A 22702-nucleotide genomic window follows, 5' to 3' on the forward strand; every position below is an offset into this window, starting at 1 on the left:
CATAGAAAGAAGGTAACCTAGTTCCTTCTTGCAACAATACTCGCAATACTTAATATTAAAAACTAGATGATGCCCGCGATTTCGTCCGCGTGGATTTAGGTTTTTCGAAATCCCGTGGGAACTCTTTGATTTTCCGGGATAAAAAGTAGCCTATGTGCTAATCCTAGATATTATCTATCTCCATTCCAAATTTCAGCCAAATCCGTCCAGTAGTTTTTGCGTGAAAGAGTTACAAACATACACACACACACACACACAAACTTTCGCCTTTATAATATTAGTGTGATAGTGTGATGCGACAGAACCACAGGACAGAACCCAAGTAGATAGAAATACAAAATGATTAGCTTCTTCCGAAAATCGGCAAGTTATGCCATCTACCTACTTAGATTGTTTTTATGTATAAAAAATTATTTACTACATTACTTCTGTCCTGTCCGCCCTATTCAAGTTCTAGTTAATAAAAATCCAATAAAGGTTATCAGGTCGTGCATAATGCAATAAACAGATAACGTATTTTTAACTTGATGCTCAGTGTATTTTCCGATCCGAATGCTCAATACTGTCTCGTTTACGATGTCGCGTGTGTCCCCATTGTATGGAATGTGCACGTGTGACGTGACGGATTAATTACGTTCCTATTAGATGCCTATTAGAAACAAATCAGTCATATAAATGCGAGACTTATCAGTATAAAATATGTTGGCCAGCCAAGCTACGTTCACGGTGACAAATTAATGGTCCCAAAACCAAATACAGATGCCACATCCACATAGCCTTATTCTTTGGATGTGATCGAAGTTAACCTTATGCCGAAAAATTGGACGAATGACAATGCAGATTAAAATATCCATAAAAACGATAAATGAATCAAAATATGCAATATACATTATGATATAAATTAAGATTTCTGATTGCTTGACATCTGAAATTAATTTAAGTTTGAAATAACAAGTGTAAATTAAAAATTTATTACACCCCCGACAAGTGAAGGTTACAGTAACTAGAAAAGAGCTGATAACTTTCAAACAGCTGAACCGATTTTCTTGGATTATAGCTAAGAACACTCTCGATCAAGCCACCATTCAAACAAAAAAAACTAAATTAAAATCGGTTCTTTAGTTTAGGAGCTATGATGCCACAGACAGATACACAGATACACAGAAACACAGATACACACGTCAAGCTTATAACACCCCTCTTTTTGGGTCGGGGGTTAAAAACAAGATAATAATGCATTTCATTTGGATGCGGCAAGATGCCTATGCTTTTAACCGTTTGCTTAGGTGAAATTATTTGGACAGTATACAGTCAGAAAAATAATATGATATACAGTACTGAATAGCCAAAGTATTCGATGTCACGTTGCTCTCAATCATCAACGACAGGACAGGAAATTACGCATGCTATGATGTATGCAAAATTTCATGAAATTCAGCGCCTAGCCTGGTGTAACTGTCATGTTTTTGCAAGCGAAGGCATCATGCTCGCTCTTCGTTCGCACCAACATACCTAGTATGGAATGTGGAAGATCACAAGTTTCCTTATTATGGACAACAAAACCGCGAAATCGGATGGGAACCGTCGCAAAACGCGATCCATAGTCTGTCAGTCTCAGATCAGTTTTGTCTGGTGGAAGACTTCGGCCGTGGCTAGTTATCACCCTACCGGCAAAGCCATGCCACCAAGCGTTTTAGCGTTCCGGAACCTCTGGGAACTCTTTGATTTCCCGGGATAAAGTAACTTATTTTTGTCTCCGAAATGCAAGCTCTCTCTCTCTCTACCAATTTCCGTCAATATCGGTCGAATTGATGCGTCGTGAAAAGGTAACAGACTGACGTCTGACAGACACAGACACTTTTGCGCATTTATAATATTATGTTTAGTATGGATTAGAAGAGAAAACAACATCTAGACTACTAAGGTAAGGTAATAACTTAATAAGCAGGCGTTTTAACTTGAACAGTATATTTGTTATTTCTGTTTTTTTTTATTTTTTTTATTTTTTTAAACTTCGAACTCTTTTGTTCAACCCGTAACCACATGAGTAGAGTGCCCTTGTTCTTATGACGAGGACGTAGAAGGTAATCTCCAACAATATCTACCATAATTTTATGCCTGGTTCTATTGACTCAAATGTAGCACAATTATTTTTAAACAAATAGGTACCTACACAATTGCACTCGTGACTCTGTCTACTGACACACGATTGCGAATATCTACAATATTTTCATTTTCATGTTAAGTATGTAAATAATTAGCTGTATATAAAAGTACCCACTGGTGTCTAACTTGTGTATTAAAAACTCTCAACAGTAAATAAAAATCAAGACTATAATACTTAAATTAAAATCTCTAGTATCGACTAATTTGTGAGAATAGTCGATACTAGAGCTAATTTCTTAAACTGGACCTTTTCAAGTAAAGATTTTATATAAACCTGTGAGGATGATACTGTCATTATCGCAATTCAAACGCCGTAAGCCTATGTTATCGTATTAGTTCACAAATTGCGAAAAACCAAATAAAATTTGAATTTCACGGGCAGACCCGTCGCATACCCCTTAAATGATTTATTTGTTCTTAAAATTGGTCATTTTACAAACTGTGAATAGTTACTATATTAGAAACATTCGTTTGTATTATATTGGCTTAGCTCTTTGAATTTACTAAATTCTTAAATTAATTATTATTTACTTGTTACTAAACTAACTACTAAAATACAAGCACTATTTTATACAATAGACCACCGTGAGACTGTAACAGAAATATAAATACCTACTTCTATGTGAGTAATAGGGTTCGCGGGTGATCATTAAAACCGCAAAACCGGCACAGATACATCTTCCTCGCAGTTTGAATTGATAATAATTTTATTGGTAGACATAAAATATGGCCATGCATCAAACATGGCTATGGCGCCGATGTTATTTGGTACCCAAACATTTTTTAAAGGATGCCTAGGAGAGTTCGACTTCTCAGCTCATTTATTACCCACTTTTCAAGCTTTATCATTGCTTCAATTTAAATATCCATCAATACATTACTTTCTGTATGTATAGGTATTTTAAGTGTTAATCCTATCGATCTTCGGTATTTCTAATGATTCATCAATATTTCAGAGCAGAGATTTCTCCGAATAGAGTTCAACTGAAAAAAATCGAAGATGACCGTCAATAAAAAGGAACAGTTTATATATTTACTATTAATTATTATTTTTTCGATCATTTTAGCCGACTAGCTATGGCAACTATGTATCACAAGCCTTTACTTATGTATGAATTGATAATTTAGTAGCAAAAGAATATACGGCAAATAGTTTAGTACTTAAATACCTACATAACAACCAGTGGCGTAACAATAGGGTGGCAGGGCTGGCAAATTGCCACGGGCCCCCGACCCAAGAGGGCCCCGGCCCAAGAGGCCCCGAAATCCCAGACAAAGAGAAATTGTTTTCAAAATGCATGATAACTAGTTCTCGAATTTACAATCTATCAAAAATTTTGCGCTCGCTTCGCTCGCGCTTTTATATTGTATTAGATTACCGGAACTTCGTTCAAACCCCGTGGAAATTCTGATTTTTTGGGATTAAATACAGGATACAAATTACAATGCAAGCTACCACTGAATAGTACCAAATTTTGCCCAAGAAGATAAGGCCTGAAAAGGTCGCTAATATTAATATAGATTTTTGTAAATACAATTAATAAAAATTTCACTCTCGCTTCGCTCGCGCTTTTGTTGTATTAGTTGTTATTGTAGTACTTACCCGGAACTTCATCTACATGGGTTAACATTAATAAATATCCCTAGAAACTCTTTATTTTTCAAGAGAAAAGTTGAGTGAGGTGCTTTAAAACATAACATTTTTTATGGCTGAGCTCGTTCATCTCTCGCTTTTTTATCTGTATTAAACAAAATAAATTGCGCTCGCGCTCCTTTATCTTGTTGTTTTCTATCTTGCTGTCAAATTGAAACGACTGTCCTGGCTACGGCCTTGCCTATGGCCATTAGTGGGATATGTAGGTACAACGTGTAATTGAGTAGGTATGCTGAAACTCTCGAAGTTTATTAAAATTAAACTGAGTACAACGTGGCGATTTTTATTGATAGGGCCCCATTAAAAGAATTTGCCACGGGCCCTAGATGATATAGTTACGCCACTGATAACAACACTGACAACTATCGATTGGTAACGTGCATCGATAAGAAAAATATTCGAATGGTTCATAATAGTTTCATTAAAGATGATATTTATTACCTTACAGTAATGGTAATCGATGATTCAAAGGTCGAAAACTTAATAAAATGTGAGAGATAGAACAGGAATGGTCAAGTATTGAAACAGGAAACTATAAACCGATAGCTTACCTGACCAAGATTTCGTTTAAAAACAAATCATTGAAAGTATGTTTAAATTAGTTCCTGTGTGTAATAAGTACCTAATAACGCCTATTATTATACTCATATTGCGTAACACCGACATTTAGTCTCGGTACCTATATTTCATCGTTAAATATAATTGGGTAAATAAAGAATGTAAAAATATTAAGCATTTTTAACAAAACACCTGCGAAATAAACCTATAACTGTTATTAGGAAATTGTGTTGCCTAATTTAGCTAACGGATTTCATGTCGGTTATGATTATGAAAGATGCATTTTTATTTCTTATAGCAGGTGACCCAATAATATGCACAGGTAAAACCACCACATTACTTACTATGAATAAAATAAAAGGTGAGAGTTTAATAAACTGCTAATTATTTATTACACTAAAAATCAACGGCTTACTATTCGATAAAATTACGATGACAAAGCTAACTGACTGTGCGCAAACGATTTCTCTTTACTTGCGATTTTGATACTCCTTAATTTCTCTTTACTTGCGATTTTGATAATCCTTAGTTTCTCTTTACTTGCGATTTTGATACTCCTTAGTTTCTCTTTACTTGCGATTTCGATACTCCTTAGTTTCTCTTTACTTGCGATTTTGATACTCCCTAGTCCTTACTACTTAGCTTCACATATTTTTGTTCTACATTCGACGTCGAGATACTTTATCAATTGCAAAGAAAGTATCTCCTGTAATAGCTAACGACGGTAGATACTAAGACAACAAAAGTGATGCCAATCGAAAGGACTGGCCAACTCGCTAGGAAAGGCGAACTCTCGAATTTCGAGTTTGTTAGCGAGTTTGTGCAACCCGGATCTCTGCTTTCGGACAAAGAAGGGAGTCAACACGATATTAGAAGACGAATCCAAATAGCCAAAGGGGCGATGAGCAAATTAAATAAAATGAAAAAGAAAATCTCGAATACAAGTAAAAAGAATCTCGTGCTGAGCTTAAGTCTTTCTCAATCTTCCTTTATTGTTCCGAGGCTTTGACGATCCGAGAGGCAGAGAGGAAAACACTGATGTGATGTTGAAGAACGATGTTTAGAATAAGTACCATGGACTTCTAGTGCTAAAAGACGAAATAAATCTATCCTGTAACTTCATATCAGCACTAGCCTTACGATTTGAGGGTCATTTCATAATAATTTAACTGTATAATATTATAATGTAGAAAACGTGTACTTTCTTCGATTAATTTGATGATTTTGAATTGTCGCTATTTCGACCCAGTTGCATGAGTCACGGTCACGTTTGACGATTTTGTAGTTGTCGATATTTCGACTCAGTTACATGAGTCGTGGTCACCACTGGATCGAAATATCGACAGTTCAAAATCATCAAATTAATCGTGGTACTGGTATGTACTCGTTATCTACATTATAGCAATAGATTTTCAACGATTTGCTATCAAAGGATTCTGAGTACTTGGATCACATTCTCCGACGCCTGCCTAGTACTCGTGATATAATTAAGCTATAAGCGTAGGTTAATAGTAGGCAAGATGCAGGGCAACCGACCCCGCGGTAGATCACCCACTGATCAAGCCGCTCATGGCTTTCCACATAAACGTTATGAGAAAGGCTACCACCACCAGCCACCACCACTACAACAACTACCAGCGAAGACAATCACAGCCACGAACTTCAGCAATGAAGAATACGACCATGAAGAAGTACCTAGTTAAATATAATATATTATGACTCAATCAGTCATAATGTTTGGGCACCAGAACCTATGTTTATTATTTTTATCACGGAATTGATTTTTTAACCGACTTCAAAAAGGAAGGTTCTATAAATCTTTAGGTTGTTTACCCACGACTTCGCCCGATTGTTTTTATTTTATTTTACTGATTTATTTCTTCATTTTTTATTTTCCAATAGGTATATATCTAGTATCTACCTACCTGGAAAGAATACTATGTATACAAGACCCTTAAAGAAGGTAATGAAACAATAGGTAGGTAAATATTACAAAAGAATAGTGGACAATTTAGTCCTTCGAACCGGATTCTTATCAGAATTTTATCTCAAAAAATGTAAATTGTTTTGGTTTCCTTACCTCAGTCTTCGTTATTCGATGTCGCGCTAACTTTACGACGGCAAAATTCCCTTTGCCTATGGTCCTTTCAATGTCATAAAAACCCACCCTGATGGGGGTTTTCGCAGGACGTTCACGATCCGCCATTGTTGATTTAGATATCCTCAAACTTGACGATCAATTTCACCTCACCAATTTTAAATATTGTAGTTTTTCGTACTAACTATTAATAATTATAATTCATTCAATACTAGTCAGTCGTAACACTTTTACTTTACATGACGATAACACAAAAATTTTACTAACCGTAAACATAGGTATCTTAACAAACTTACTAATTACACTACAATTTGGCTATTAAAACCAACGTAATATTAGCTATTTAGTGCTCAATTAAAATTGTATCAAAGGTAGGTATTGCAACAGTTCGATGTACTTAAATATTTACGGTATATAGGTACCTACAAATGTTATTAAATGTTCATAAATCCAGGTAACAGTCACTTGCACGCAGTCCTTACGCTTGTACTGACCGTAATATATTTGTGTACAAAATATATTTACAAATGATAGAAAATCGCGCAGAGGCGGCGCGCGTATCGGACGCTAGAGAAACATGACGCCGCCGCCTCACCGGCTGTCAACCGGATACTGAACTCGGGCCTCTAGTCGACTTCTCGTCTCTCAAGTCGAGTGAGGGAGACTCGAGTCGAGTACGCGTATAGAATAGCTCATGCCAATACCACATCGAAGCGACACGCGCGCGCTTTTAGCGGCCATATTGCTTTTGTGTGACGTCAGCAACGCGTAATGTTATCGAAATACGCACGTATTACTCTCAGTACGAATATACCTTTACATATAGTATACCTCCACCCACAGAGGTCGATTTGCAAAGAATTTGCCATGTACCTACGTAGTATATATTGTAACGATAGCACAAAATAATGTGCAATAGATTGTTATAAATTTATAATATCGCAACAGTTCACAAAAAAAGTAGTTCTGTGCGAGAAAAAATTACAGTTATTACTTAGTAGTAACTAGGTAGTTTCTTTGTTACATAAATAGATTATTTTAGCTAGCCTATCTATGGTACCTACTTAACTGAGTATGTACCTAACTATGTATTTGTTTGATTTATAGATGGGCAATGAAAAAGTTGAATATTCATTGACCAAAATTTATCTTATTTTTGTAAGTGATTTGTGATTCGAGCCACCTTTGAACTGACAAAATAAATGAAACACTAGTAGCAAAGCACAATCAACTAGCACTTTACTGTGCTGACTTAGCACAGAGTCAGAAAGCAAAAGAAGAAACGCCCTAGCCCATTATTGAATAAAAAGAAGAATTATTATTAATACCTACTCGTACTTATCTTTATTTTCCAAAGAAGATGAATTTTAATAATCACGCATCTCTTTCCAGCAGTTAGGTAGTCTTTCGTTTTTATAGGTAAGTAAGTTAGGTAGTTTGATCAGTTTTGCGGTAGGTAAGTATTGTGATCCCAAACGGATTACTTGAATTAGAAATATAAAAAAGTAAATTATTCTTTACAAATAAAAACACATATAACATTTAAAAAATAGCAGGTTTAAAAAATGCGGGAAACTGAAAACAGTCAAAAGCCAAAATTTTTTTTTCTCTCTCGTCTGGCTTTACAAAGATTAGCCAATGTCAAGTTTGTAGTTATTTGTAACAAGTTAGTTAAACTATACAAGTATGGACCCCGTCTGTGCCGGCGCACGCCGATATACGCACGGCACCCCCTTAGAGTGCTTTCCAGTCAGTTTTAACTTTCAACAAAAAAAACACTCCAAAAAGGCAGAGCACGCCCGCCAGCCAACACAGACGAAGTCCAAGCCAAAACTCAAAAGTCACAAAATTATCTATATCTTTAGTCTGTGGAATATCTACTTGCACCTTACTTGCACAGATTATTAAGTAGGAATAAGCTTTAGCCGATTGCGGTAGAAAAACAGCTACAATGGGACTTCGTCTGTATTGGCGTTTGCTGGCGCGCGTGCGGTGCCTTTTTGGAGTATTTTTTTGTTAGGGGTGGCCGGTTTTTGTGTTTCCCTAACTTGTAAAAATCTGTGTAAAGCCAGATGAGAGGAAAAAAAAACCGCCCAAGTGCAAGTCAGACTCGCGGACCGAGGGTTCCGTACTCGGGTATTTTTCCGACATTTTGCACTATAAATCAAAAACTATTATCAACTATAACTTAAAAATAAATAAAAATCTGTTTTAGAATGTACAAGTAAAGCTCTTTCATATGATACCGCACTTGGTATCAACAAGTGCGATTTTAATAATGATTGATGCAGGTTTCAAGGAATCGAGCTCCAGTTTTCTATAGTTCAGTTGATGTGGGTGGGTAACATTAGAAACACCTCATTAAAATAAAAAATTATTTTCATTGTTATAAAAGAATACCTAGCAACACTATCTCCAATTTTGCAATGTGATTGTGGAGGCATTAAAATTTTACTCGTCGTAAATTATTAAAATTATCTAAAATATTTTCGTATGTCTCGTTTTAAATTACTGAATTTTGTATATTTAACAAATATAGTTGAAATAGATTAGTACTGTCAAATCGCATTTTATATCGAATCGAAGATACTTTTGTACCAAGATGTCCGTGATTCTCTCATACGATTTTGACAAGAAAATGTTTGTTTAATCCTACGATGCTTTTGTAAAATTTCTATATGAGCTTATGATCGTGAAAGTGTACATAAGATAGATAGAATAACATTAATATGAATCGGCTCGCTGAGGAAAATGTGCAAAATATTAAGTGCAATCAGAAAAGTGCAAGCACGAAAAACAAAAGTAAAAAGGCCAAAGATCCTCCGGAAACTACTAACGAAATAAATAAATTGAATGAAGACAAATTAAGTGAAGCGTTAGCAAACACACTTCATATTAACAAACTTAATAGTAACCTCACTAATGGTACAAGTGATCATTCTAAAGATAGTGTCAATGATTCAAATGCAGAACCGAGATCACAAGACGCAGCTCCGAGTGAAGTCCCGATGATTGTAAATAGTGTACAGTGTAGTGATGTCGTGGCCACCAGAGAGAATAGCAGCACTAGCCCCTCTGAGAGAAGCAAGGTCAGGTACAATGAGGGTGAAACAGAAATGTGTGAGATCTCATCACTTGCCAATTTTCATAAAGAAGAAATAGAAATCATGGCTTACGAATCTGAATTACAAATGCCAGAAATTATGAGACTCATACAAAAGGATCTGTCAGAACCTTACTCTATCTATACATATAGATATTTTATTCATAACTGGCCTAAACTCTGCTTTTTGGCAAGTCATGAAGGCAAATGTATTGGTGCCATTGTATGTAAGTTAGATATGCATCGAAATGTTGTCAAAAGAGGATACATTGCTATGTTGGCAGTTGATGAGAAATATAGGAAAAGGAAGATTGGCTCTAAATTAGTACAGAAAGCAATACGGGTAAGTAAATGTCAATGAGAAACATTCATGCTCAGACTTAAGACACTTAAAACGAGACTGTGTTATATTGCTGGCAAAAAAAGAGCAAAGTCAAAGTGTGCTCTAGAGATCTTAGCCTTAATGCCTGTACCTGAATTGATTACCAGAAGTCTATTTAAGTTTTAAACTAGGTAGTGAAATTATTAGTATATTTTGGAAGTCGGAACGTATAATGATTGCTATACATTTAAAAACAGAGCTTTCACTAATATTATACTCCCTGTGTAAACTCCCTGTTACAAACTCTAAATAATGAATAACTAAACCTTACATGAATGTACTTCACTTAGAATCCATACTTCCATATTAATATTATAAATGCGAAAGTGTGTCTGTCTGTCTGCTACCTTTTCACGGTCCAACAGTTTAACCGATTCTGACGAAATTTGGTACAGGGCTAGCTTATATCCCGGGGACAGACAAAGGCTTCTTTTCATCCCGGAAAATCAAAGAGTTTCTACAGGATTCCCAAAAACCCATCCGCTTAACCAATGTATGAAATTTGGTACCAAGGTAGCTTGCGTCGCGTCCCTGTTAATGACATAGGCAACTTTTGACCCGGGAAAATCAAACAGTTCCCACAGGATTTTTAAAACCTAAATCCATGTGGATGAAATCGCGGCCATCCTCTAGTATTTTATACATTTGTGCTGCATATATAAAAAAATAAAATGTTTGGTCATTTTAGAGAGTTTACGCTGTATATAATGCAACTATGCTGAACAAATTCAACCACTCTTTATCAATGTGTATGGGTATGAAATAAAGTATGTTTTCAATACTCCAAAGTCGGACTGTTACAAAAACTGTTTAACTTTGCCACAATTTAAAGATTTCTTTTGTTGTTGTTTCCAGGCAATGATAGATGATAATGCTGATGAAGTTGTATTAGAAACTGAAATTACAAATAAACCTGCACTAAAATTATATGAAAATTTGGGATTTGTGAGAGATAAGCGCTTATTTCGATACTATCTTAATGGAGTAGATGCATTACGATTGAAATTATGGCTAAGGTGAAATACGTAGGTAACAAATGGGAAATTCTCAATGTTGTGTTATGTCTATGATGACTTTCATCACAGGTATAAAACCCTGTTGTTATTATGGTTAAACCTAATAAGCCTGCCATGTGGATTTTAGCCAAATGTATAGATTGTTTGATTTTTTAGACATGTGATATGTTTTATTTTATCTAATTTATGTGTTGAAAATTGTTAACAAGATGTTTTTTGCAATTTCTTTTATATCTCAGTAAGTAAATGATATATAATAATAATAATATCCTAACTGAAATACACAACTTTGAAGAATTATTATATTGTTCATTTATTTTCCTTCCTTGTAGATTAGATCTAAATTATTGTGATATTATGCTTCCTATTTCTAAATAAGAATCAGGTTTAAATAAAAATGTCATAAATGCTCACTCATATTTATTTAGCATTTAAAATGTAAACGTGGCAGTATTAGTTGAAGCCCCATCATATATAAATGTGTTATTAACAGGATTGTACTGCTTAGTTGCTATTTTTATTGCCTCATGGGCAATGCAGCCACCTAAAAATGCTGAAACACTGTGAATCTCTGCCCCACCATATCTGCACATCTCATGGATATGGTCATCTTTAGGGAAAGGTGAACAGGATATATCAGTGAGCAGTTTTGAAACACAAGTTTTTAGCTTAGCTATATCTGCTTCCGGCTCCCACTCTCCTGGTGCTCGGCAATGCTCAGAACGAAACATTTCAGCTGCTCTTAAAAGAATATAATGAACCATCATCACATCTGGCTCTTCTAAATACCTGGCAATGTAAGATGCTACAGTATTACTGCCTAATTGATACTCCATAGCAATATTAGACCCTTTTATAAGATGTAAATCATGTGAATGTCTGCAAAATAACTTTACTTCAGCTTCACTAATACTTTCGCAATGCAGTTGTGCAACTATTTCCTGCACCTTCCTGTATACTATCTCTGCTTCCATGGCAGCCTGCATGCGATACATACTTTGAAGTTTAACATAATGATCTGTTGAAGCTGTCATATCTGGTAACACACCTCTCAGTGGTAACTTGCCTTTTCCTTCAGCTTCAATGAAATTTCTTAATGCTGAACACATTATCCAAAATGGTAAACTGTCCTTAGTTAAATTAGTAGCAGAACTACAATACAAAAGTTCTTGAATCTTTACAGGTAAAAAGGTAGGAACTAAAGCAGTATTCACAGCTCTGAGAGCTTCCTCAAAGTTCTCCTCTTCAATAGGTATACCATTTTCATCTTTTCTGATGAACTCCTGGATAATCTCTTTAATTTCATTTTTCTCTTTTCTACTCATAGGCCATCTATTTTGATTTCTAAGTTGCCACTTTTGAACAGCTTTGTATAAGATGACAATCCAGGGAATGTGACCATGATCTTTTAAATCAACAGCTTCAATATCAAAGGAATCTAAATATTCAACAAGAGCAGGAAATGGCACATCTAATCTTAAGCCTATTTGCTCATTTTCAGGGTGAGTTTCAATAATTGCATGTTCTTTTATTTGTATCCTAAAAGATCCCAAAAACCCAACAGATCTACATAATATCAAGGGCACATTAATATCCCACAAGTGTTGAGCTAAATCTTGTATAATTTTTTCTCCAAGAGATGTGGCTATTACAACACTAAAAGATTTGAAAAAGTCAGGGTTCTCCAGCAATATCTGTTCAGTTGGTTCTTGCACAGCATGACCCTGCACAGCAGGGTTCAATTCTAGCAGAAGTCGTAGACTTTCGGTAGCTCTATTTAAACCTTTGCTGGAACACTCCAAAAAGAAATTGCTACCAATGTCTTCTTCAGTGACTATATTGTGATCGACGATAGTAATAGCCCCTATGCCAGGAAGAACAATCGATTTAAATATTTCCGTACCAAGGGCAGTGGCGTTTATCAAACATATATGGGCATTTTCTAGAGCAGCTTGCCCATGATCACCCCACAATCGTAGTTGCCGGTCATACTGTTTGTTCTTTTCACTTTGCTCGGGCGACTTTGGTGATGGGGAAGCCATGTTATTCGCAAATAATTGATATCGATTTTTATACTAAAAATTCTTATAACTTATAATGTTAGTTACAACTTTTTTATACAATCGGTTTTATTTTAAAAAGTAATTTATTTTACTCTTCGTAAGAGTTTTGGAGCATGGAGTTTTGAATTTAATTTTTGACATTGTCAGTCATTGACAATCACAGAGTCACAGACCTGAGACCACAAACAAGATAATAACAATTTCTTTTTTTTCAACTGGGTTTACGGCTCTGGATTCTATTCTTCTAGACTACTCACCGATGAACAAGACCAGAGTAGACTTCATCTGTGTTGGCGTTTGCTGGCGAGCGTGCTATGCCTTTTTGGAGTATTTTTGTTAAAATTGGTCGATTTTTTTTTTTGTTACTGATGTTTTTTGGTGGTGGAACTGACTGGGAAGCGCTCTAAAGGGGCGCCGTTCGTGTGTCGGCGAGCGCCGGTACAGATGAAGTCCATACTTAAATGAGTTATAACTTGTATACAAATAATTACAAACTTGACATTGGCTAATCTAGAGAAAAAAAGAGTCCAGAGTAACCGCAAAGCGTCCGCAGCACGTCCGCAGAGTGTATGTTCAAAGAGTAGGTAGGTACCTACCTACCTATAGTTTGACTTCTCTTTCGTTGACTCATGACTGACAGATGACATTCGACATCGTCGAAAATAATAATTTCAAAAACATCTTCCTTAAAATTTCCATTCCTTTAAAACTATAAAATTTCAACACCGAAGTGATCGTGAAATGAAAATATATAATAATTCAAATATTAAACAAGTGAATGTGTATGGAAATGAATTTACAGACTCTATTCCAGGATTTTAATCCGAGGTAGGTAGGACCCACAAACATTCTTATTATTTACTCGAAGAATATGTTTTTACTTTTTACTAATAATCTTGTTTTATTTCAATAGCAAATTCGTAGTTCACACATGTTTGCTGGTATTCACAGCTTTGTTGGCTCTAAAGTTTGATAATACCATAACATGGTCGTATTGGGCCGTATTTACGCCAATATGGATTTGGAAATTCCTAGTTGTACTTGGTGCTACTGTTGGTACTTATGTTTGGTGGCAGTATCCTCACTTCAGGTTAGTACATATCAGTTATCTGGACATAAAATTCCATTCAAGTGTTAGATCAGAATAATGTAATAAAAATATTGAACAAATCTTGATCTAGGTCAGATCACTGATGTAGATAATATTTCACTTTCATTTTTGTATCTTCTTCAGTAGAAGGAAAGAAGGATGCAACTAAAGACATATACAATTTTTATCAATTGTAAAATTTTGTTACAAAGATTAATTGTTTATTATATTGTAAGGACTACACATAGCAAAAAATTGTACATAGTACCTACATGCAAAACCTTAACAATTTACTTGCCCAATTAAGTACTTTATCAGTGACTTATGGGTCAGTAACGTTTATGAATGTACTACCGCTTGTTTAGAATGTCTCGCCTACTAAAACCAGAATGAAACATCGCTGTTGTTCTTCTTGGCAGTATTCTTAAACATTTTTTTACACAAAAGTATGGTATGAAGTTGTGTAGCATAAACCTTACGCGTACTTCTGTATTAACAAGACTAGATTTTCGCATTTTGTTTTTATTTCACTGGTCATCTTTAAAAGGCTACATCTTTCAATTGCTGCATCAAAAATCATATAATTATGTGTTGAATATGTTTATGTGTTAAGATTTAAAATCAGTCAATCTTTGTAAATCTGTTTTTTTAAACAAGCGATAAAACTTGAAGCCTCTCCTGTAAAGATGCTCATTTTGATTCCCAATGTTAGTTGGGATAGGCAATTAGCATTGAAAAGCTAAGAAACAAATACAATTCTGCAATTTTAATATCAAGTATGATCATAGTCAAAATTTTTTTTTTCTTAATGTATTTTTATTTAATATAATTTTTGCAGGTTAGAAGGTGAAGCCTACATCCACTACAAGGCAATGTTAATAAGTCTCGCCATACATTTAATCTTGCTAATGTTTGAACTGCTAGTGTGTGACCAGCTGACGACTGCCCGCCATGTTTGGATACTAGTCTTCATACCGCTTATCTTTATAAGCATAGTCTCCATTGCCATCTGTATATGGTGTGTTAAACATGACAGAAGTTATGAGGTAAGTATTTACAATCCCAAATAAATAAAAGTGATCTCAAAATGATCTCATAATAATATGGTTATTAGGTTCTTTGTTCTACAGCTTGGTCTGTAATAATTCTGATAATCTCAATGTTCTGGAAAAGACAATGTAATATTTATATAATTTTGCTTTTTCCATGCTCGGTTTAAGTACTCTTTATTTGACAGGAAAATACACTATACAGTTTACAACTTCAAATCCTGACACTCTTGAGTTTATGTCGATGTTGCACATTCATTATACAGTTAAAAAATAAGTAAAAAACAGGAAATGTAATTTTAAAAGAAAACAAATGATATTGTACAATGCCAACTTTTTACAACTGCAATTTTGATATAGTTAACTTGTGACTGATTAAAAATATCAAATTCATTCAAATTCTAAATTCATTCAAAAAATATTTTATTCAATTAAACTTTTTCAAGTACTTTTGAATTGTCAAGTGCATCCACAACTTGGATTCGGTACCTATCCTACCGAGCCACACAAACTGAGTCACATCAAAGTGTGCCAGGTTCCGTATCTCAAAAGAAAAAACGGAAACCTTATAGGATCACTTGTTGTTTGTGTGTTTGATGTGTGAAAATGTGTTTCAATTTTCAAAATAAGGTAACTAACTATACCAAGTGGGGTATCACAGAAAGCGTTTTACCTGTACATCCTAAAAAAGATTTTCATTTATTTTTACATATAATAGTTTTTGATTTATTGTGTAAAATGTTTGAAAAAATACCCAAGTACAGAGTTTTTTTATTATAATAATGTAAGTATTAAACCATTTTCAGTTGGAATTATTCTGCGCAGTAAATATACTGCAGTTCATATTTCTGGCGCTAAAATTGGATGAGTTTATAAACTGGTCGTGGGAGGTTGTGTTTGTGCCTCTGTGGATACTCATGTGCCTCAGCCTTGTAGGTGAGTGTATGTATTCTTTTATTATTATTATTGTGTATGTGCACATATTACATTCAAAAGTAACTTAAGGCCACTGTACAACCAACCAACCCAAGGTTAAGGTTGTCCAAGCGCCGACGATTAGCGAGAAACAAGTTGAGCTAAACACTGGAAATGAGTTGGAGGGCAACGAGAAGCGAGTGTGTAGTTGAATTACTTTTATCACTGGGCTATGAGCGAGTGTGCAAGTGCGTCGGGCGAGTAATCGTCCTTCATACATTAGTATAGGTAATTAATCTTATGCAAACTGCGCGAGTGTGATTGTGATTGCCATGAGAGTATAGCTGTCCCGGCGAACGACGCTGCAAAAAGAGCGTAACTGAGCGAGCTTTTCTTTGATATCTTGTCAATGCGACAAAATAGTGGAGTGAGAGTTCTCGCCAGCAGTATGCAGAATCAGAGATCTTAATATTTTAACTCTTTTTAGGGTTCTGTATCTCAATAGGAAAAACGGAACCCCTATAGAATCACTTTGTTCTCTGTCTGTCTGTCCGTCGGTCCGTCCGTCCGTCCATGTTAATAGTAAGAGTTTTTCATAAAATATTGATTATGGATTTTTAATGTCGTAAAAATAAGCTCTTTTGGTTCATATTTGAATCTTGAATGTATGGGATTTTGTTTCTTTGAAGTTTAGTAGTGTAGAATGTCTCAATTTTTTGTATCTTTGATTTTTTATTGTAATGTGTGTGTGAATTATTTTAGGGGTGTTGTACAGTATAATATTCGCGGGTATTTTGTTGCGAACGCCGGAAGTCAATATACAGCAACGGCGAACAAGTTTCAACTCTGCCTTAGCTTACACTTTCACAGTCATACCCATATTAGTCTTTCAGGTATGTATCGAGAATTTTTATGTAATGCCTAATCGTAATCTAGGTTGTACGATTTATATGACTCAATCTTATACTTTCCTAATATGGAATCAATGTTACTCAATAAATTCTCTGCACACATGCATTGTAATTTGTAGCTCAATGGATAAGTCCTACATATAACTCAACTGAAAGTAAGATTTCAACGGCTTAGGTTATCATTTTGAAATGTTAGTGATAATGACCAGAACCAACCTTACACCATTCCAGAGTAGTCAAAGGTAGCATACTTTTGTATAGACGAATTTACAGTGCTATAAGGTCTTTGGACCGTAGACATTGACAAAGGTCTTGATCCACCAATTTAGCCATCCACATCCATCAGCAAATTTTATATTGATAGCTTTATCCCTCAGGTTCTCCTGACGAACAAGTTGGACGATGGCTTGTCGCTCACCTACATCGTGGTGGTGAGCCCTCTATTCGTGACGTATGCCACGCTCATTATCATGTCCTTTAGCTCTAAGGGCGGCAACAAATGTGAGTGACTCCTACATTTCATTCGCTATTAAGTACTATCAGTTTCAAATATAAAGCTCAACACTATTTATTGTTGGGAAAAAACTGGCGGCCCAGAAAACGTCAATTTGCTTTGTTTATAAATTTTTTATGACACATTTAAGGTCTATCAAAAAATTGCACTGGCAGCAAGGCGAACTGTTACCTAATGGTCAAGGCATGGGGCACGATTCCCAGAAGATGCAGGTTCGAATCCTGCCGGTTCTACAATTTCTGATATGTATTTAAAAATTGTTTTGTTTAGTTAAAAATTTGACTAGACCTTGTCTAGGTACCATCCTTATATGTGCCATAATTTACAAAGTTTTATAATTCATTAGTGTTTACGTTATGAAAATACGATTCCGGATTTTTAGGGTGGTTCGGAATACGGAAAGACTTTTGTCAGTTCCTTCTGTCGGTGTTCCCGCTTCTACAAGAATATGCGAACATTGCGTACAACAATAATGTAAACCGCGGCGCCAACGTTGCGCCGGCCGACCCGCCGAACCAAGAGCCGTATAGAGATGAGGCTCACAAAAAAGTCAAAGAGAAAAAACATAAAAACCAGAAGAAAAACGAAGCGTTGAAGCCAGTTGTGCCTGTGACCAGTATAGACATGCCCGATTGATGATCTTCCCGCCTGAAACGCGTGAAAAGTGCTGAAACGTGTGTTCACTTGTTAGATGTTTGTCCATTGTAAATATCGAGCTTCTTTGTGTAATGGAGCAATACAATTTGTTAAGTTTGTTATTCAGTGATGTAACGAATATTTTGCGTTTCACGAAGGAATACTGTTACAGCGCTTGTGCACTGCTCGCATCCGAATATGTGAAAATGCGGATCATTAGAGAAGCTTCTGATCGGAAACTAAGAAATTACGGTTGTTTAGGATATTTCGAGCGAATTTTCTTCGTTTCGCATGCGGCCAGTGCTCAAGCAGTAGCGAAAATTCTCTTTAATTACTCCGCGATCACAGCAGTCACGCAGTTTTATTCGTCGTCATTTGTCGTTAATCATTGATTTAGAGAAAAAAAAAGCATAAAAACCATCATCAAGTATTAGCTGTCAGAATCTCAGGCAAGCTTATTAGTTTATGCGCATCACGCGTCTTATTGAAGGAAAACTTCGACATTAAAACACGAGTAAATTAATCTTGCATATCTTTGACTAGCTAGGCATTTATTGTGATTAAGCTTAAAGCTGCATATGCATTATTTGAGATAATTAAATAATATGATATGCTTACCTTCATTTTGTCCAGTGAATATACGTAATATTGAGTATCGATATTCGTTACATCACTAAATTGTGTAGGACTAAGCTATTTTTTTGTATAGGTAATAATAGATATTATAGGATATTAGGAAGTATTTTGATCTTGTCCAAAATCTTTGTTTGTATAAAAAAAAACGATTTTTTTGACAATGTTTCAAGCGAACCAAACACACCATACATATTTTATGACCTCTTAAACTTATTGGGTGCTTGTCGAACATTAATTAATTTGACAAGCTCACCGGGCCTATTCGGCAAGTGCTGGCTAAAGTGAAAATGCTGTTTGAGAATTGCACCAAGATCTTTTGATGTTTTTGTGAAACCCCACTAAAGTCGAATGCAAATGCTTAGGTTAAATGTTTTAGACCAGCCGTCGCGTCGGCAACCTTTTAGCAGGCAAGGCCCACAATCCACATAGTGACAAAATAAAATAAAGGCGGGATGCATTTTTTCATAATTTTGCATACCTATATCGAAGATTAGTATTAAAAATTTAAAAACAAATATTTACTTTTACATTTTATAAATTCATAAGTTAAACTTTATGCATAAAATTAAAAATTATTTGAGATTATAACTTTTAATATAGGTAAATTGCTGAACAAACCTTTATTCATTAAATTAAGATGGTAAACTGCCATATTTAACAAGATCATTGATTTCAAGATATCATGATGATTAGATCATCATTAGATCGATTACATACGTACATTACGTAAATTACTCGGTACGTTCTCAATTATTGACATCACATTAAAACGATTAAGTATGCAAAAATCTTCGGTAGGCTGGCTTTGGCGGATATCTCAATATTTCAATTTGGTGAAGTTACGTTTTGTTACAAATTTCCTAAGGCCTCATTTACACGACAGATATAGAATAGAATAAATGTATTCCCAAGTATCTGTTCACACGTTAAAAAGGCGTTGACGTGTACTTGGGAATACATTTGTTCTATTTGGACGCCTTTTTAACGGACGTTAAAAAAGCTCTCCTATAAATGAAGCCTAACTGTCGTGGAAAGCACAGTTTTATTTTTAACTAGCTGATGCTGATGATGGATGTAGGTTTTTTAAAATTCCCGTGGGAACTCTTTGATTTTCCGGGATAAAAAGTAGCCTATGTGCTAATCCAGGGTATAATCTATATCCATTCTAAATTTCAGCCCAATCCGTCCAGTAGTTTTTGCGTGAAGGATTAACAAACATACATACACACACACACACACGCACACACACACACACACACACACACACACACACACACACACACACACACACACACACACACACACACACACACACACACATACAAACTTTCTCCTTTATAATATTAGTGTGATGTATCAGGTTCATTACAATTAAAAGAAACAAATGCACTGAATTAAAACTTTGTTTACACTTTACGCTCAAACTGTGTTGCAAATAGACCATTAGGTATGACTTTAGTTATATTTGGTGCCCATTTAATAAAGTTGCAAAAAAAAGTAGGTAGGGATCGAGTATTTTTCTATAATTATGTATCTACTATCCATGTATTTATAATATGAAAATTAGTTATTTCAAGTTGCAAATTTCTGTAAATAATGTAAGGTAGTAACTATTTTTGTTTAACGGTTTTTTATGTCGATTTAGTTAGGGATACCAAAAAGTGTAGGTACCCACCATACGTTTAAATAATGTTCTAGGATGCTTTTTTGACTTATTGTATATACGTACGTTACGTATACGAATTACAATGGTTCTATAATATTTAAATGGTCGACTATTGATCTTGCAGCATTGAAATTAAAGAAAAATAATAATAATTTATCTGTGATGATTAAATGTCGAAAATTTGAAGTCCTTGACCTGAAACAGCCCACTAATAGATGGCCACAGTCAAGCGTAAACATATCAACGACAGTATACTCACTCAAATCGATATTTACGATAGCAACCCATTTAGGATGTCGTGACAAACTGTAATCCATAACTCACATGCTCACAGAACGCTAATATTTCATGCAGGTAGACGAATACAACTCCACAGTACACGAATGCTTTAGGTACAACGTCATGCCAAAGTTATCTCGATGGTTCTTATCTAATGCTAAACAAAAAATGGTTCTTCATATATTTTTTGCTTGCTTCCAAGCCATTTCTCAGATTATCAAAATCAATTGCAAAAAACATCAAGTAAATACAATTTCAACAACTATAGAACTCGTCTTGACAAGTTCATAGTTGTTGTAAACTATAACTTCATGAAACACAATTAGAGGCTTCCATGCAAAAAGTTGCTCAGTCACAAATCCTTAATTTAAAATGCAACAACGTTTGTGTTCCAATGCTGTATTTACAAGACGATTGTACCCGACTTTTTGCATTGAAAACGTGAAATGGACAAAAATATAATGCTTTTTATAGGACTTATCTGTTTTAGTAGTAGTTAAGTTTAAAAAGGTTTGCTTTTGGACAAAAATGGACTTGACACTTTGTATTAGATCCTCCCATTAAATAGTTTTTGCAGTAAAACGATGAAATAACTATTTCGAATCTGCCAATCGATTGAAATTGTTGTTTCTATATACATTAAATTTATCTTTCTACCGCGAAGACACAGAAAAAAGCTCGGGAATTACAAAATTTTAAAATTGTTTCAATAGCACTAGTATATACATTCGTTATTCGTACATTTCCTTTTTCAACCTAAATTTTAAGTTTTTATCAAATGTCCACCAGAAAATCTATGTAGGTAATTATATTTCCTAAATTATTATACTTCCGTCTTCAATACACAGTTTTACATTGGCTAAGCACCACATTATTTATGCTATACATAAGTACAGTCAAAAGCATGAATTTTATTACACAATTTGATTATATAATTGTGCAAAAAGAATCAATTAAAAAGTAAGTAGTAGATTTTAAGTAGACCTTGACTGTACTTTGTGAGCTTATTTTTTTAATAATATATTAAGTAGCTATTAGAAATTGCAATATAATTATTATTGTTATAAAAAACAGTAGATGTGAATAAAGTGTACAGGTAAATCAAGAGATGTTAAGTATATATCAAATGAATTGTTTACTGTGATAGATTCTTCCTAATGTTGCTTCGCAATAGGTACTGTACGAACGATTAGCAAATTATTATTTTTGTTAAAAAGGTAGTTATCATTTATTTATTGTTCGTGAATATACAAGTACTTGTTCACTGCAATGAAGTTTTTGTTTTAACTCTAAGCTTATGAAAAGGGCAAAAGTCCACATTATTTGTTACGTTTTTTTAAATAGAATATTAACAAGTATCATTTTTAGTAAAATGATAATCAACTGAAAGATATCACTAAAATTTTTCATTAAATTGTCTTCGGTACAACTAAAAGTATTAATAGAAAAAAATTTCTCTCTCGAAAGGGTTTCCTGAAAGAACACAAATCATGCCCGTTTCTTTAAAGAACAGTTTGTTAGTATTGTTTCATTTTAAAAAGTAACATTTTCGTAGGTTATCGTGAATTTCATTTATAGCTTAAGGTTTAGCTATTAGGGAAATTAAGTTGCTTACGTAATTTTGCGCTATTCGCCTTGGGTTTACCTTGAATACACTACCTACTCGTTATTATCTATTAAACTTTGGACAAAGCTCTATTTTACCTTGTCTCTTTTCTATAATGCGACTCCAAACCTATTTAGTGCGCCAGTAAAAAAAAATACATACCAATACAATATATCTCTTGATTATAAACCACCCGGCTGAGTTTGCTGTGTGCTCTTCTCAGACTTTGGCGCGTTTGGAACCCTCGAAGCTTTAGTTTTAAGTTTATGTAACTAATTATCACCACTATGTCATCTTTCAAATCTAACAAATCTGACAAACAAAAGGTGTACAATTTGTACTACCTACTTTGAATAAATG

The 22702-nt window shown here is 34.7% G+C and overlaps 4 protein-coding genes across 6 annotated transcripts in view; 2 read left to right on the forward strand and 2 right to left on the reverse strand.

Moving 5' to 3' along the window:
- LOC123873256 (serine/threonine-protein kinase SIK2) overlaps positions 1-7182 on the reverse strand; it is a 78564-nt gene extending 71382 nt beyond the window's left edge. For both annotated transcript variants that reach the window (XR_006797648.1, XM_045918029.1), the window contains exon 1: positions 6459-7182. Coding sequence is in view for 1 of the 2 variants with exons in the window: in XM_045918029.1 (XP_045773985.1) it covers positions 6459-6584 (126 nt within the window). In the remaining variant the exon portion in view is untranslated. The remainder of the gene's footprint in view (positions 1-6458) is intronic.
- A 1691-nt stretch (positions 7183-8873) lies between these two features.
- Positions 8874-11278, forward strand: LOC123873260 (N-alpha-acetyltransferase 30-like). Its single transcript, XM_045918035.1, has 2 exons — positions 8874-9922; positions 10817-11278. The coding sequence occupies exons 1-2, from the start codon at positions 9206-9208 to the stop codon at positions 10979-10981; spliced, it is 882 nt and encodes a 293-aa protein (XP_045773991.1). The 5' UTR covers positions 8874-9205; the 3' UTR covers positions 10982-11278.
- Positions 11279-11382: 104 nt separating this feature from the next.
- Positions 11383-13186, reverse strand: LOC123873257 (NEDD8-activating enzyme E1 regulatory subunit). The gene has a single exon (XM_045918030.1). The coding sequence runs from the start codon at positions 13017-13019 to the stop codon at positions 11409-11411; it is 1611 nt and encodes a 536-aa protein (XP_045773986.1). The 5' UTR covers positions 13020-13186; the 3' UTR covers positions 11383-11408.
- Positions 13187-13676: 490 nt separating this feature from the next.
- On the forward strand, positions 13677-19900 carry LOC123873258 (transmembrane protein 185B). 2 transcript variants are annotated; one of them, XM_045918031.1, is made up of 7 exons: positions 13677-13868; positions 13954-14130; positions 14969-15176; positions 15986-16121; positions 16857-16987; positions 17383-17506; positions 17902-19900. In XM_045918031.1, the coding sequence occupies exons 1-7, from the start codon at positions 13819-13821 to the stop codon at positions 18153-18155; spliced, it is 1080 nt and encodes a 359-aa protein (XP_045773987.1). In that variant the 5' UTR covers positions 13677-13818; the 3' UTR covers positions 18156-19900. The 2 variants fall into 2 exon arrangements, with proteins under 2 accessions (XP_045773987.1, XP_045773989.1); XM_045918033.1 differs by having other exon boundaries at positions 15986-16115; positions 17902-19899.
- The last annotated feature ends 2802 nt before the right edge of the window (positions 19901-22702 follow it).

This window comes from Maniola jurtina, chromosome 16 (assembly GCF_905333055.1).
Source record: "Maniola jurtina chromosome 16, ilManJurt1.1, whole genome shotgun sequence".
NCBI classification, from domain to species: domain Eukaryota; kingdom Metazoa; phylum Arthropoda; class Insecta; order Lepidoptera; family Nymphalidae; genus Maniola; species Maniola jurtina.

Bases quoted from the DNA above. Each gene is read 5' to 3' on its own strand.
- LOC123873258 (XM_045918031.1), top strand. From the start codon at position 13,819: ATGTGTATGGAAATGAATTTACAGACTCTATTCCAGGATTTTAATCCG. The intron at 14,131-14,968 runs GTTAGTACATAT...TAATTTTTGCAG, and splicing joins TGGCAGTATCCTCACTTCAG to GTTAGAAGGTGAAGCCTACA. The intron at 16,122-16,856 runs GTATGTATTCTT...GAATTATTTTAG, and splicing joins CCTCAGCCTTGTAGGTGAGT to GGGTGTTGTACAGTATAATA.
- LOC123873260 (XM_045918035.1), top strand. From the start codon at position 9,206: ATGAATCGGCTCGCTGAGGAAAATGTGCAAAATATTAAGTGCAATCAG. The intron at 9,923-10,816 runs GTAAGTAAATGT...TGTTGTTTCCAG, and splicing joins TAGTACAGAAAGCAATACGG to GCAATGATAGATGATAATGC.
- LOC123873257 (XM_045918030.1), bottom strand. From the start codon at position 13,019: ATGGCTTCCCCATCACCAAAGTCGCCCGAGCAAAGTGAAAAGAACAAA.